The following is a 16,709-nucleotide window of genomic DNA, read 5'->3' on the forward strand; positions in this document are numbered from 1 at the left end:
TTTGAGTATTGGAAGTGTTCTTTTAAGTGACTTCTGAATTTTGATTGTGTTTACGTTCATTTAATTTTCAATATTTAGTTTACTTGAGTTTTGAGGCTGATTCTGATTTTTGGCAGAATAAGTGATTAATGGGACGATGAATTTAAAAAAAATAATAATAAGGGCTCGAAGACTGCTCTCAAAGGTGACATTTTACCCCCAAAATTTGAGACAGTGCAAGTACATTTTCTAAAGTAAATTTGCCGATTTTAATTTTTTTTTTATTGTTATTCAATGTTTTTGACAAATGTATGCTCCATACTTTGAATCTCAATATATCTTAGCCGTTTGTTGTAATTTATTTATGTTGAGAAGGTAAAAAAAATCGTCTGAAATAAGCAGGAAAAAAAACATTGGCCGATGTTATTTTTTTTTTTTTACGTTTTTTTTTTTTTTTTTTTAATTAAGATAGAGCTCAGAATTGTTCATTCATTCTCTCTCTCTCTCTCTCTCTCGCTTTTTTAAATGTGCGTACGTGTACATTTGTGTGCGTGTGAATTTGTGTAAATTTGTACTCATTAATTCACCTAACACCTAATAAAAATCCTATTACCCTTTACCTTAACCGGATACTTCAGAGTCTCACCAGAGTCGTGAGGTTCAGAAGGTCAGGATACCAGAGGAAAGGTCAAAGTAAAGAAAGATGAATCAAAGTGAAATCCAGGACCAACTAAACACCACCTGCCACCCACATGTTTACAAAACCTGAATCTTATGCCAACCCCAGAAACCTCTAAATTCCAACAGATTAGGGAGATCTCAAGAGACCAGAGGAAAAACTAAAGAGAGGAAGATTTTAACGATTTTAAAAGCGCTCTATTGACCGATTAATCAGTCAGTCCTTGTTCCAGGTAAAATTGACAAAAAAACAAAAAAAACAAAAATTGGGTGAAATTGACAGAAAAAAATTTGGATGATTTTTGCTGATTTTAAAAGAGCTTATGTAGACCGATGAATTGGTCAGGCTTTCCTTAGGCTAAAATTTACAAGAGGAAACAAAAATCGGTTGATTTATGTTTATTTTAATAGCTATATTGTCTGACTTATCGGTCAGGTATTGCTTCGACATAAATTGCCACAAAAAAAAAAAAGAAACGAAAAAAGTTGGGGGCACAGGGGCTACCCTTCTGTTATTCCACTTTGAATCATTTGTTATGAGGAATTCCCGCAGAGGAAACAGCGAAAAGAGGTCACGCCACACTTTACTTACACTTTTTTTTTTTTTTTTTTTTCTTTTTTTACGACCAATTTGGTCGTTAATCTTGCAGAATTCCTACCGGACGTTTGTTTTAAATAGCCTGCAGGTACATTAAACTTGGCTTAAACATTGCTCAGGATGAAACGCAACCAACTTATGCACTTATACACCCTGTGTACTAGCTCACTGGATTTATCACTTAGTAAATAAGTATGAAAACTAAGGACAAATGCAGTGAAGCATGCAAATATCTTTTTATAAGCACAAAGCAAATAACCTCATTTCACTTGTCAGGGAAGTCAAAGGGCTCATTTTTTTTTCTTTCCGTTTTTGTTTTGTCGTTTTTTGTTTTTGTTTTAAACTGCCTGCTTCTTCTCTTTAGGGTCACACGGCGATGCTCAACGACGGCAGCTGGCATCCCAAAATAAAAGAGGAGTTCATGACATGCTCCAATGACGGGTAGGCCTAACTCTTTTTATGCATTTATTTTTTGTGCCTCTTTAACTCTTTTTACTGCCACACGTTATCAAAAACAACCCCCAATGCCAGCGGATTTCGAGGATTCTAACTCATTTTTCGAAGCAAAAAAACTCTAAACTCTATTTCATCAGTTTGCGTCATGTTTCATTGTAATTTGCAGCTCTAGTTAGGGCCCGAGCAGCTACCACTGCGAGGTTTAATAAACTTGAGTTGAGTTGAGTAATTCAATACATCGGCAGCCCATTGAAAAGAGATACAATGCTGCCATCTGCTGGCCATAGTTAGTGGGTGTTTTTGATTTCACAACTCATTGACCCGGCTGTGCTGCACTTGGACGTTGCACTGACCACTGATATAGTAAAAAAAAAAAAAAAAAAAAAGTAGTTGACGTCACTTAACGTTTATGGCGGCATACATCGTGATTTTACTAAATGTTATTAAACTTTTTTGGCGGGCAAAGAGTTAAGGGATGCTTTGATCCCAAAGTTTATGCAAAGCTTGCTTACCTGGCAGCTACACAGCTCTACTTTGCCACCAGCAGGGAGTCCTCTAATCCTGGATATGCCTCTTGAGAGGAGGGATTTACAATTGTCCACTGAAACACACAGTGGGTGTAAAAAGTGAACACAACCTTGTAAAAAATAAAAATAAAAAAAAATAAAAACATTTATATATATTAAAACTGCCACAATATCGGTATTACGTAAATTAGCCAAACTGTCATGTCACAATCTTGCAAAATTCAGAATAAATGGAGAAAAGGCAGCTCACGAAAGGTGTATTTGATTTAAAAAATATATTTTTAAATTAGGTTTATTATTATTATTATTATTATTATTATTATTATTATTATTATTATTATTATCATTAGCATAATAGCACAATCACCCATAATTTTTTGATAGGCTCTTACTATCCAAACGAACTCAGTTAAATTTTTCAGAAAAGCCGTTAACTGGATGAAATCATAATCACAATAGAATGATGTGGTCAGGAGTCCCTCAAGGTTCCATGATAGGTCCATTTCTTTTTAGTCTTTAAATGACCTTCCAAATTCATGGAAAAAAACACCCATATCCAAAATGTATGCGGACGATGTCTCCTTTAAAAATGTGAGTTGGGGCAAGACTGCAGCATTGATTCCGATTGAGTGCGACAAGAGGCAGCGTTAGAAAGCCGCGGCGGTGGTTATTAATTAGAAACAGGAAAGGCCTCTGCCCGCTGTTTACAGGCACAGCAAGCCTCCCAGATGTGACTTGTGTTTGTTTAGCTCTCGTCGAGGCTCTGGAAATCCTCCCCTGGCACGTTAGCGCCTGTCGAGCGTAAAAGGGGTTGCATGCGTGGGGGAGGCAGCCGCAGGTGCAGCCTGCTCGATGGGAGTCTCGGTGATGGAAAGAGTGTTGGCGTCTCATCACCTGCCTCACCACTTGGCACAAGTTCAATTCCCACTATATTAACAGGTGACAAACATATCACAGCTTCAAATGTGTTTCTACATATGGTGTGTTGGCCCTCATGGAATCATTTATTGCTCTTCTGATTAATTAATGTCCTTTGGTTATCTTCAATATTCCCCAAAAAAATTTTGCAAGCCACCAAAACTCTCAGTGACAGTAAATGAAAGTAAAAAAAAACAACAAGAAAAACCACTGACACCAGTTTTGGTTAGACACATGAAAAAGTCTCAAAAAACCTATGGCCAGAAATTGAACAGGAAGTCAGCCATTTTGTTTTGAAGCAGCCATTTTGTGCAAATTCCATTCCTTGTACTTTGACCAAGACTCACAAAGTGTCATCTAACGAAAGCTGAAAAAAAAACTACAACCAAAACCAGTTTGGGTTGGACACATTGAAAAATCTCAAAGACCCCTGCCAGAAATCGAACAGGAAGTCAGCCATTTTGTTTTGAAGCAGCCTTTTTGTACAAATTACATTCTTCGTACATTGACTAAGACTCGCTTGGTGACATATAATGAAAATAGAAACCAAAATTACCACCGACGCTAGTTTTGGTTGGACACTTTGAAAAGTCTCCAATACCTGTGCCAAAAAGTGAACAGGAAGTCAGCCATTTTGTTTTGAAGCAGCTATTTTGTGCAAAATCCATTCCTTTTATTTTGAGCAACTCCTACAAGGGATTTTATGCAAATGATTACTGATCGGAAGCAGGTACTCTTAGACAGGTGGCTGACGGTAAATTGAGAATCTTTTTTTACCTATGGCATTGAATGTGGGCGAAGCACGGATTCAGAGTTTAATAATCATTTCAAGGAGATTTTCGCCATGAAAAAGGGCGTGCGAGGGCTGCACTGTCAGAAGTAGGCATGGGCCAATATTAAATTCTGGCGGTATGATCACCATGAGGAAAAATATGCTATTAAAATTACAGCACTTAAAATGTAGAGCTGCCTCCATGAGTGAAAATTCCTACTTTACATTCTATATGGAAGCTAGTTTTTTAACCTCTTACAATCTCAGCTGCTGCCCCGGTTAGCTAGAAGGCTAAAAAAAAATAGTGTGAAAAGGGTTCTGTAAGTTTTTAGATTTGTTGGGTATTTTGATGAAAACATAAAGACACTTGAAGACTGTGGGGAAAAAATGCCCAATGTCTCCTTTAAGCCAAGTAAAAATGAAACTGGTGTGGACCTGAATCACACCTTCAAAACTGCACATGCATTGTAAATGAATCATATACTGACAAAGAAACAAGATGGCTATTGAACACATGTTGATATTGTCAAAGCTCGTCATCAATAGCCTTTTTCTTTTTTTTTTTTCTTTCTTTTCTTTTCTTCAATGCACGCCAGTCGGCCAACTGTACCAGCGGGTGTTTGAAACTACCTTCTATACGTTTTAAACATTCATTCTGACAGCATTCTGTCTTTGGAGCCGTTTTGGATCCTCTTTTGTTGTTTATGTGAATAGCTTATTAAGCATGATCATTGGACCGCCCAAACGCTTTTAATTAAAGCTCCAGTTGCTCCGACTTTCATTCATGGCAGCTGCGACCCGGCTTCTCGGAAATGTTCACTAGCGCAGAGCATTTTCCTCTGGAAGGAAGTAGTGACAGCAGGTGGTGGCGATTGTCCCACATTTTTTGTTTTAAAAAAAAGCACCAACAAAAAAATACTTGGCTCCCCAAGTTACCACCATAAAGACCAGCGGGAAAATATTGTACCATAGTAAACCTTAATGCTCATCAAAAACAAGGTAGAGGTTTTACTAAATGCCAGCTAAGCCTTTCATCCGGGCTGTTATGTCTCTGAATGCTAACAAACTTGATGCATTTATAGAATCATCGGGAACGGGATTGACGTGTATTCCTTGTATGTTATTTCCTGGTGCCCCAGGTGAACATACACACACACAGCCTATAGGGAGTCAAGTGAAGATTGGACGAATGGCCACCAGCTAATGCAATCCATATGTCACGCACACACATTTCACACCCGTAAAGACACAATTTGAGGAATGTTTCCTGGGATTCCCGTCATTCTGGCCCGCTTACAAGGGCGCAGCTGGATTTGAACACACGGCCGGGATTCACCGGGATGACACTCTCCTTTCGAGGGACAGGCTATTTACAAAACAGCTTTGTTTTTGTTTAATAAACAGTAATCAGGGGGAAGAAAATGGGTCGATTAATCGATTCTAACAATATTTGATAGTGACAGCACTACATGATAGTCTGCACTCTCATGGAATATTATTTTGTTTTAGTCGTCTGACATAAATTATACTGTTGAAATACTGAAATACTGATTTGAACTGTTGTAAGAACATATCAGGCCATTGTCCATAAACACGTTATTTCGTGTTATCAAGGGTTGAAAAATTGAGGATCAACAGCAAAAAAAATCACTGCAAGATTTTTTTTTTCTGAGCGTCTGGTTCATCTGCAGTCCAGTGCGTCTCAGACAATAACCCGCCATACACTGTTAGTCTTCCATGTCCATTCTGAAAACACACACATGCCATACCTTTAAGGCGGGAAATGGGAATTTGTCCTTGTTCAGTCTTAAGTCACAGCTGAATTTTTAGACCGTCTTGTTTTGGTTTTATAGTCCAATGCTAGCCACTGGGACTGGGAAATCTTCTGGAATTTCTATCATTTTGCTTGGGCCACAGTGGATTCTAACTTACTTAGTTTTTATATATTTTACCCCAAAACCCTTACCTGAACCATAACCTTGTTTTAGTTGTGTAGTCCAGTTCAAGCCATTGGTTTCCACTCTAACGGCAGCTTTAACCCTGAAACCCTTGCCTATATCCCAATCAAACCTAACCACCTCAACCAACGCTAACCCCTAACCAACCCTAATTTTTACCAAGCCTAATCATAACCTCTTCCTTCTTAACCTAACTAAACTCTTCTACCCTTAATTTCCTTTACCGCCAAAATCCAAGCCAACCTGAATTCCCAACCTCTGACCTCATCCGACCCTAACTTTGTTTTAGTATTTCTGTCCAGTTCAAATCCGCTCCTCCTATCACATTGCTTTGACCACAGTAGTTTCTCTCTCCGTTTCTTGCTTTGAGCGCCATTATGCCTACTCATAAATCCTCCACACTTTATTCTGCTCAGCTATGATGGAGGATGGAGCATCCTCAAATATCCCTCCTAATCCCCCTTTCCCAAAACACAGCCCCAGTCAGTCAGCCTGCCATCATGCAGCAAATTCAGTCACCAGAACCTGACCAATAAATAACCCTGTGCAAGCTGTGCAGACCTACAATATCTCTCCTTTATCTCTACATCGGGCAAAATGATCACCATCACCCCCGCTAGACCTGTAACCTGATGGACGGATAAAATCTGGGAGGCCAATGGGGGAATTGTCTCTCCTCAGTTGATGTGTGAACCGCTGGTCTACCTCATAAAGTGCCCACGCATGAATGCAGATGTATGGTCCTCATTTTATTACATTCACTGAAGCCTTTGTGTTGAGGGAACGGAGGGGGAAACAGGGGACTGCTGACTGAACGGAAAACAAGGGTGCAGGGATAAGGAACGGCACCAAAATGTTTTTGCTGGCTTCCACATACTATATATCAGTCGGTGTTACTTTTCCATAACAATCCACATTCTACAGAGTGACTCAAAAAGATGCCTCGCTTTTGAAATACTCTTAGAGGGAAGCGGCATAAGAAGATAGCCACAGAGATACCAAGAGATTGGAAGAATCACGGGAAGGCATAGAAGTAGACATCCTTTAGATTTTTTATTCATCCAACATCTGTTGTGGATTTTGCTGTTCAGCTTCTTGTTAGAGAACAGCAAGTTTTGCAAAACCGCAAAACCCACCTTATAAAAAGCCAACTTGTAATGAACATATAGACTTAAGAAACTTGTGGACTCCAAGATGTCTCCGTTTTCTCCAATGTGAAAGCAAGCATACTTTGGAGAAAATGTCTTTAAGATATAAATAGCATTACAGTTTCCTGTCTGCAATGTCTTTATTGTCTTGACAGTTGCACTGGGTCTGTAAACATAACAGAGATGTTAGTGAGAGGCAGCAGTTTGACACGTTAGTCATCCTGTCCAGTTCCAGCAGTCTCTCTGATTGTCTCTCACATATGCACTTTGTCTATTTACTGCCACCTACAGGACTGGAGTGGAATGTGTCAGATTTTGTTTTTTTCAATGAATTAGACGGACATCTTTAGGAATGTTCCGCCTTGGTGGAGGCCTGAGTGCTGTTCTCGTTTGCCTTGTTAACTCCTTTTGCTTTGTGTTGATTCAAGCACGACGACGGATCAAACAGTTTTCTTTGACCCTTGCCAGCTCTTACTCAAGCCGTAACTCTTGAGCTGGCATTTGTGTCACATTGTTAGACGTTGTCCAAACACGGCTTTGAGAGTGCACGTCTGCAACGTTCTAGGCGGCAGCGGAGGAGGAATTCTGTTAGTAGTAGCATCCCTGACTGTGTGTTTATGCACCTCGGCCTGACCTCGTGACCTAAAAGGTCTTGGCGTTCGCTACAGCACACAGTTGGTTGCAGAAACATTTGGAGTCTTGTTCTGTGCTCAGTCTTTGAATAGTCAAAATGGAGACTTGTAAAATTTATGATGTCACCTTTGTCCCTCCACTGACAACTTCATCGCAGTTAGCTGCCAGCTAAAAATATTCAAGGTATGTGGAAATGCTCTTCCTACCTCTGAACAACTTAGTGCCTAAACCTGAAACCCTTACCCTAACACCAAACTTAATCCTCAGAATGTTCCAAACTCTTGCTCCAAACTCAATTACTTCCAGGACACCTTTAAATTGATAGTCCTCACAATCATCAATAATTCTTAGTAATCAATTCATTTACTATTCACTTTTGATGACCATCCCAACACGTCGTAATACTGGAATTCAAATGAGTTTTGCGTGTGCTCAACAGATGTAGGCGAGACTTGAGTTCCATGGCGGCTTCAAGCCCATCAACCTGATCTACTGTTTGCTCCCCTACAACCTGTGAAATGTAGCTTCTTAACCACATGTCCATGCTCACTGTATCTCTTCAAGACTCTGATTTATCACCACAGGGATGTCTCTAATGACCCATTATGCTTGGACGGCTATCTTCTTTAGAACTTGATTCATGCCTCTTAGTTGAAGATCAATGACATTCCCGTTTCTTTTTCTGCAGAACTGTGCGAACGTGGGACGTGACGTCGGAAAAGAAGCACAAGTCTGTGTTCAAGCCTCGCTCAGTCCAAGGGAAGAAGGTCACCCCCACGTGCTGCACGTACAGCCGCGACGGAAAGCTCATAGCGGCCGGCTGCCAGGATGGAACCATCCAGATCTGGGACAGAAACCTCAGTGTAAGTCTTAGACTTCTTGCACTTGTATGTTGTCAACTTGGGGGCATTGGTTCTGCTAACTCAGTAGTTAGTTACCATAACTATTTGTGTTGAAAAACACTTAGAATCCATCAATAAAAAACAATTAAATACAAATGGTAAACATATTAGAAAAGGTCACTGCAGTATTTTTGAGTTGTTTGCTTGATTTGGAGGGATTTCGCCCTTCAGTTTTGTCTCTTGCAGTTAAAATGCATTTTCTGTAGAGTTTAATTGTGAGGATGGACTTGGCCACTGTAGCCGCTTTGTCGCTTATCTATTATCTATTTTCTCTTTTGAGTCTCCTCTTTAGCAGGTAAAATAAAAATGAATCCGCTGTAGGTTTTAAGTCTGGAGGTGGACTTGGCCCAAACATTTACCACAGCTTCTTTCAGTTGTTTGTTTTTGGGGGTTACTCTCTTCAGTTTTCTCTTGAGTGGGTACAGGGAATCCTCAAAACGTCATAAACCAGGGACCCCCTGTACGCGGTTTATTTTCTTACAGAGGTCATAGAGTCGGAGGGGTCAGGGTTCAACAAGCTGTTTTAAAAGGTGTGGGCCCAAAACTGAAGATGAAAATTTATTGAATGGACCGCGACCAGGCTTGGACCAGAGTTTGTTTTTATTCTCTACACTGTGCAGCTGCATTTTAGCACTGCAGTGCTTTGGATAAAATGCCAACAATGACATCACTATCATGTCAAGATTGGCAAGTGTAGCATTTGTGTTGTTACTGCTCTTTAATTCTCACCATTGTGAAATATATATTAATTTTTCAACAAATATTCAAGATCTCCCATCCAAATTGAATTTGTTAAAAAATAATCCCAAAGCAGGAACATCTGAGCTTTCATCAAAGTCTTCTCAAACATCATCTGGGATTCATAGAAAAGATGTCGGCCAGTCCATCCAAGCAGATGTTCATTGTCAGGGTATGTCACCTGCTGGCGCTCCGAGAGGCAACGCCAAAGGTCAAGCCCGGAGTCATTAGGATTAATCATCGGGGCACTATGGATGTCTGTACCAAATTTCATGACGCTCCCTCCTACAGTTGTTTAGATGTTTCATGTCTGGGCCGGACAGCGCATCACATGGGCCTCACTCTGACTCGCTGCACTTTCTGCTATAAAAGTATAAAGCTTTTAAATAAAAATAAAAGCTGTTATGTAAGTGGATTACCTGACATGCTTTTTCAGTTGATATGCATGGAAGTTGATGAAAGGCCAAATCAATGTTTCCCTCTTTACATTTTCCACTATTAGTACACAATTAGCAGTCACATTCCATTCCTTAAGAATGCTGAAGTCACTGGTTGATTTTGGCAATGCTGGATCTTGGATTATATCACATCCTCACTGCAGCCAAAACCTTCACGGATGCATCTCAAGTAATCAAGCCCCCTAACCCCCCCCCCCCCCACACATTTTTTGGCATATTGTGTTTTTTGTTTCTTTTTTTAATATTACAACTATTAAAATATTCCACCTTTAACATTACTGTTTATTTACAGTAAACTTGACTGCATGGTAATAGCTGGACTTGAGTTTTTTGAGTAATGATTGGTCATTTTTTTTGTCTTTGTTTTACCGCTCAAAATTAAACTTAGCATCAGATATACAGCTACTTTTGTTACCTGAAACGAAAATATCACATTTAAGGTACTGTAATGCATGTAAGAAAGAAGAGCGATGGTTGCAGATCCACATTAAATAAAATAAATGAAGTTAAAACTAGGGATGCACCGTTATCCTTTTTGACGGAGTGCAGCTGAAATTTTCAGTACTCGTCATTCATCACCACAAAAAGTCATGTTTCATTCAAACAACAAACAGAATACAATTAAATACTATTGGCGCATCCCCTTGTCAAAACATACAGTATGTTATGAACTGCAGGCTCTTAAGAAATTGTTTACATTGCATTCCTTGCAGAACATTTCCTATGCCCTCCTTTTGCCTTCTCTTCGCCTTTACATTCACAGTTCCTCGTGCGGATAAGGTTGGCCGCTTCTGTTATTTCATTCAAGAACAGTGACGGTTAAGCTGTAGCTAGCGAGTCGGAACGGCTCGATTAGAGCGAGGGGCTAATCCTGATTAGTTGAATGGGAAGTAGGCTACACCATAATTACTCATTCGGCTGTCAACTTTGTAATCAGATAACAACACTAACAATGTTCAGTAGTTTTAGTCGTGAGTGGCTTGTGCTTTCATTAGTCACAATTGTGAAGATTTCTCTCCTCATTCCACTCGTAGCAGCACACTCCTGGGAGATTGGATTAAAGCTCTGAAAATTTACGACCACTCCTTGTCCAAGCTAAATATTTACCGTGCGTCCCATAGCAGCTCACAATAGTCATGTCTGTTCCCTGACCACTGGAGCCTGCCCCCGTCTGAATGGCTCAAGAATTTTCACCGATGCCCTCTGCCCTAATCAGGAACCTGACTTGAATTCAGCCACGAGCCTAAAAAGGAGTCAACCTTGTTCTTTTATTGCCGCTGCCCTCCCCCTTGTCTGCCTGTCTCCTGTATTACTCATGGTCAGAATATGCGGGGCAGATCAATCACGATCAATCATGTGCACTACCTTGATCTGGAGCTGCGCTATTGGGGGTGACATGGGCTTGATTAATCCTACGATGGCCAGTCCAGTCGGTCCTCCCGGTGAACTCACGCAGCGAGTAATTGCCCGCCCTCGATCGGGTCGGCCTGAATCAGAGAAAAAAGGCCTCTTGATACACGGTGCATGGAGGGTGCAGGCCTTGGTTCCAAAACATTACCCCAGAGATCGGTGGAATGTTATGAGGTTATTGACGGTCTTAGATATTTCCACATTACAAAGGAAGGACCCCCAAAGAGCTGGCTTGGATGACGCAAAGGTGATTGCTTCTACAGGGAAATTGACTTTTTAATTGTTTTTGTCGGGGCTTTTGTGCTCTCCATTTTTTTTTCTTTTTAGACTTGGCGCTTAACAAGTCACAACGTATCCTTGCTTCTGATCGTCAGGGTAATGAAAGTCTTACTTAGTCTGTTATTGGTCCTGCAGAGGAGGTGCGATGAGTAGTGAGGGACCATGCCTTCAAAACAATTGTGTTTTTTGAGGAAGACGTCACTAGACACCTGGGGTTGTTCTAAAATGTTCACTTTTGTTGGCCAGTGACTGGTTAAAAAAAAAAAAAAAAAAAAAAAACGACGCTCCCCATGAGACGTTTGTATGTGCAGCGATCTGTTGAAGAAGAAGCTTCGGTATTATTCTGAAGTCCAACGAAAATGTTTAGAAACTAATGACAAACTAAAGACCGCTTGATGATAACCATCTGTGTTGTGAGGTTCAAAGTGGTTGGATCGTCTTCCATTAGTAAAATTTTTTTGGAATATAAAACAGTAGTCGGGTTTGTTGCCATTGTATTAACGCCGGTTTTCTACCAGTGAGTGTTCAGATTTACTCTTTGGCTTGGAAAGTACCCTAACCCTGGAAAGAACCAAGATTGCTCTGTTTGGAAGGCAACCCAAGTTTTAACCCACAAAAGAAGATTTGCAAGGAATTCTTCATTGCCGAGCATGTTGGCGATGCAGTAACTTCAAGGGAGCACACTGTCAGATTATGTGGGCAGTGTGATACTAATGCATATACGCTGCCTCACTATCACCACTTGTTGACTTGCATGAAAGATCCGAGCAGCTGTCTCGCGGCTGCGGTTTGGCCACTTGATCTCCACAAAGTAACAAAGGTCAGCGTGAGATGTCATTACTGGCTGCACAGTGGCCGTCGTCGAATGCTTCTTAGGTGTGTGCTTGTAAAGGTTTTGATGTGGTGGCGGCGGTGGAGGGAGGGTATTCATATAATGATACTCGGATAACTTGGCGAGAACAGTTGGCCCCTGCGGTCGGCCGGTATCACTGGTGAAACCCGACGCACTGTTCCCTCTGCGATTTATCAACTCTCACCGTTCAACGTGTTTAGATGGCGACTGGAGCACCATGGATGTTTGTTGTGGACAGAAGTACTCACACGCTTCTTCTACTTTTTACTTTGAGTTATCAGCTGTTCTTGGGTGATAAGAACATTTCAAATCAACTTTCCCCAATGAAAAGAATGGAAATACAATTAATGTGTTCCAGACTTTACTAAAAAAAACAAAATTGTTTTTTTAGACTCAAGATTTTGTCTTGTATAAAATAAAAATTATCTTAATAATTGACTAATCTGCCAGTTATTTTGTTCATTAATCGATTAATCGGATTTAAAAAAATCAATTTCTTTCCCTTTATTCAAAAACATTTCAAATTGATTGTGCACAATTCAACATAAGTTGATAATGATTCAATTACTTGATTGTGCATAACGTCAGAAAATTGTTGATCATTATTTTCCAGAGTAAACACAGATGTTTGCAAATGTTTTATTTTGATTGACACAATTATAATCGGTGTTTTTATGGAGGACTACAGAACTGATATTTTCTGTTGACAGGCTGAAATTCAGAGGATTTGAGTAATTATAAATTGAACAATGTCTCAGAGATTAATGGCTAATTATAATAATTATCGGTTGATTTGGTAATCAGTTAGTTATCGTACCTCTAAACAAACACTATAAGAAAATTTGCTCTCCATATAATGTGCAGACACGAAAAATGTGAGATAAAAATAATGTATTGTTCTTCTGGGTCTACTGACACTTGACAAGCTTAATTCGGCACATTACTGCTACCATTTGAGATTGTCCTCCTGACAATATAGTTCAACTTTGTTACTTCCTAGCCATGCACGTGTTTCTATATACAGTACAGCATGTCAGTGACAGTGACACACTGGTTTGTCCGAGACTACAACGGCCTCGAGAGAGAAGGGCACGGTTCGCAGAGGTTGTCACATGGTGCCGAACGGCGTGGGGTCCGGTTTCATGGGCGACTATGTAGCTTATCACAGGAAGCAAACGCCCTGGCATCCAGTGACACTGGCCAACATCGGAATAGTAAATAAACGCTCAGCCTTTTCACAACAACAGTATATGGGCCAGAAATAGACGGGTGTATGTAACTGCCCATTACCGGCACCACCTCTGATTGACAGTCATTATAACGCGGCTTCACTTTAACGTCGATTACACTCCTTTTAATGGAGTTTTTAAGGCATAATTATCAATCATAGCAGATTACGAAGAGTTGTTGATTTACACTGATAATGAATTTAGAGTCATGTATCAAACGTTGACTGAATGAACTTGCTTCACACATCTTAACCTTATTTTAATCAGCCTTTACCGCCACCCAGAGGACTGGGGTGGAACGATCGGATGAGTCAGCCTGAAAAATGTCTCCACGGAGTGCCATTCCTGTCATTTTTGTCCGTTCCGATTTGTACAATTTACGAACAAGGTTTTGCATTTATCTGCCGCACGAGTGTACTGTATATCTTAAACATTTGAACAGATGTCGAGGAAACACTGCTGAACAGGCGCAAAATGCACACTTAAGTTAGTGTAACCTTGCAGGAGACTACCACATAAAAGGAGGCATAAACACAGCGGGTGCTAACCACAGATGGTATTCATTTTAGCAAGAAAGCCATCAAATAAAAAAAAAAAGATCGTGATGAAAGATGGGTCAAACAGGTTCTCATAACTTACTGGTTAAACATGAAAAAACCCGTGCCTGTGGAGAACATGAGTTTTTCTTCTTTGTACATTTTATAAATATGAATAATAAAACATTTGGACAGTTATGTGAAATATTAGTACTTGGCAGTGTATCTATGATGAAACATGTCCATATGCTTGATGTACCCATGCAGCAGCCCAAACGGTCTACTAGACGATAAAGCCCAATTCACACTGACTGCGGAACGGACGCGGTGCATCCGCAAGGATAGAACGCATTCAAGTCTACGTGTCAATTCACACCAGCTTCGGTGCGGTGCGTCTGCGGTACGGAATGATTGCGGAAGGTTTCCGCAAGTGTATTATTTCTTCCGGATGCCACATGCGGATTTTCATGAAGCTGAAGAAATTATTCGAGCCGGACAGGAAATCGAGCGTCTCGCATTAAGTTAAATCCGGTATATATCAAAATAAAACAGTTTGCGAAATAGTTTTTTGGGGAGGGAAGCTAGCTAGCTGCATAGCATGACATAAGTCGGACATTTAAGACAAAAAATGAGCTCAGAATAAATTAAACACAACAAAATGACACAATTTAAACACAAAATGTACTTACCCATGGAGAACAGCCATGGTAGAAGTCCCAGAAATAATGTCCAAAAAGCATATCGATTGGACAACAGGCAAGCATGGCAATTGTTTACAAATAAGACGATACACTGTTGTTATTGGGTGAAGTCAACTCTCCAGCTTGAACCCTACGTGATCTTGTGGTCTACCGGGAGCAGATTTCGATGTGACAACAGGCAAGCGTGGCTATTGTTTACATATAGGACTCTATATACACTGTTGTTATTGGGTGAACTCAACTCGCCAGCGTGAACCCCACGTGATCTCGTGGTCTGTCGGGAGCAGATTTCCGGACACGCAACGCAAGCAGTGCGAATTGCAGTCCTTCAGGTATCCGTACGGCGGCCGTACGGAAAACGCACCGCGTCCGTTACGCCGTCAGTGTGAATTGGGCTTCACGTTTTGGAAAAATTCATATTGGAATGTCTGAATTTGTAAATTTGCTCACTGATAGAAATGAACAGTCTTCGTGAAAGCTGACAATATAAAAGTTAGAAAATGCATTGGATTGCCTATAAAGGCACAAAGCTGAGCACAGTCAACCAGTTACCAATGCTCATCATCTAACTGCTGAGAAGGCAAACGTCTTCTAGGAATTAATTTTTGACCCTTAAAGCTCTAAACCACCACAGAGAAAACTAAAGATCGTCAGAAGATGTTGAGGACAGGATTTTAGACCTGCATAAGGATTTGATGTTACAAAACCCTCAACAAAAGTCTTGGCGAGAAGTTGACAACGATTACTGGCAATATCCCAAAGTGGAAAACACAAAATTACTCTCAATTGCTCTCGTTTGGTGTGACGATGATCATGAAGAAAGTTAAAAGCAGGAGAAGGCTTGGAATAAAGCTTTGTTGTCAGATGAAACCCAAGATAAACAATTGATCGGGGAATATCAGCGCTATTGGACTTTCGCCACTTGTCCACAATTTTTCAACCGTGAGGCGCTTCGCCCAAACACAGAGCCAGTTCGAGGTCCAACCAGCAAGAATGCATGTCTGAGGAGATATGGGATCATGAGAGTTAGCGCTAAAATGAAGTCAAATGAAGCTGAGTTTACACTTGCAGCCTCGACACCTGCCTTACGCTGACAAAATGCCATTTCATTATGTAAAACTGACCCCTTGGCTTTTATTCTGGCCTATGCAAAAGGCAGTAGATAATGAGAGATAAAAAATGAAAGTCAAATGAGTCTGTGCGGTAATGCAAGTAAAATGATGATGGGAAAAATAAAATCATCCCTGGAGAGACGAGACAAAGTGTCCAAGGCAAAGCCTCTAAAAAGTGGAAATAATTGTGGTTATCTACAGTTCAAGGTGACACGGTTATCTAATTTGTCTCGGTTAATAACCTCACTCCATTTACTTTGCAAGTCTGATATGACCTCAATTCCCTCCAGTATCGTGAGGGCACATCACTCTTTCACCTCACACTCTCCACACTAGCGTTTCTCTATGCTTCTCTATCTTATCTGTCACGGGCACTCGCCGCACTTAAAATTCCTTATCCGCATTTCCGAGACAAAAAAGCCCATATTGCCCCATTCTCTTTTCACTCGTTTATTTGCATTGCGTTTAGAATTAATGAAATTGTAGCGGTATAAACCGAGGTTATGTTTGTTTGGGTGTTAGCAAGCTCACTTCCACGGGCTGTTGCTTCACAGCCGTCTCTTAATGATCGATCGCTGTTATCTGCCTCGGATACAAGTTAAGTCACAGGCAGCATCCTCTTGAAGGCTAAGAGGAGGCACGGCCAAATTATTCTAGTTATTTTTATTCTAACGTGTTAAAGAGGGCCGGATTGTTTGTTTTGGGTTACTTCCAGTCTGGAGCTGCAGACCTTGGCACGTCTGAGCAACAGAAAGAGAGGGTTGTGTTCAAGATGCCTGACAGGATTCATTTGGATTGTTTAGTATGACTCATCAAATTGCGTG

The 16,709-nt window shown here is 40.6% G+C and overlaps 1 protein-coding gene across 1 annotated transcript in view; it reads left to right on the forward strand.

Moving 5' to 3' along the window:
• wdr70 (WD repeat domain 70) overlaps window positions 1–16,709 on the forward strand; it is a 42,558-nt gene that overhangs the window by 7,022 nt on the left and 18,827 nt on the right. Inside the window, exons 9-10 of the mRNA XM_077498139.1 lie at window positions 1,620–1,696; window positions 8,356–8,530. Of these exons, the coding sequence (XP_077354265.1) occupies window positions 1,620–1,696; window positions 8,356–8,530 (252 nt within the window). The remainder of the gene's footprint in view (window positions 1–1,619; window positions 1,697–8,355; window positions 8,531–16,709) is intronic.

Source organism: Festucalex cinctus, chromosome 15 (assembly GCF_051991245.1).
Source record: "Festucalex cinctus isolate MCC-2025b chromosome 15, RoL_Fcin_1.0, whole genome shotgun sequence".
NCBI lineage: Eukaryota > Metazoa > Chordata > Actinopteri > Syngnathiformes > Syngnathidae > Festucalex > Festucalex cinctus.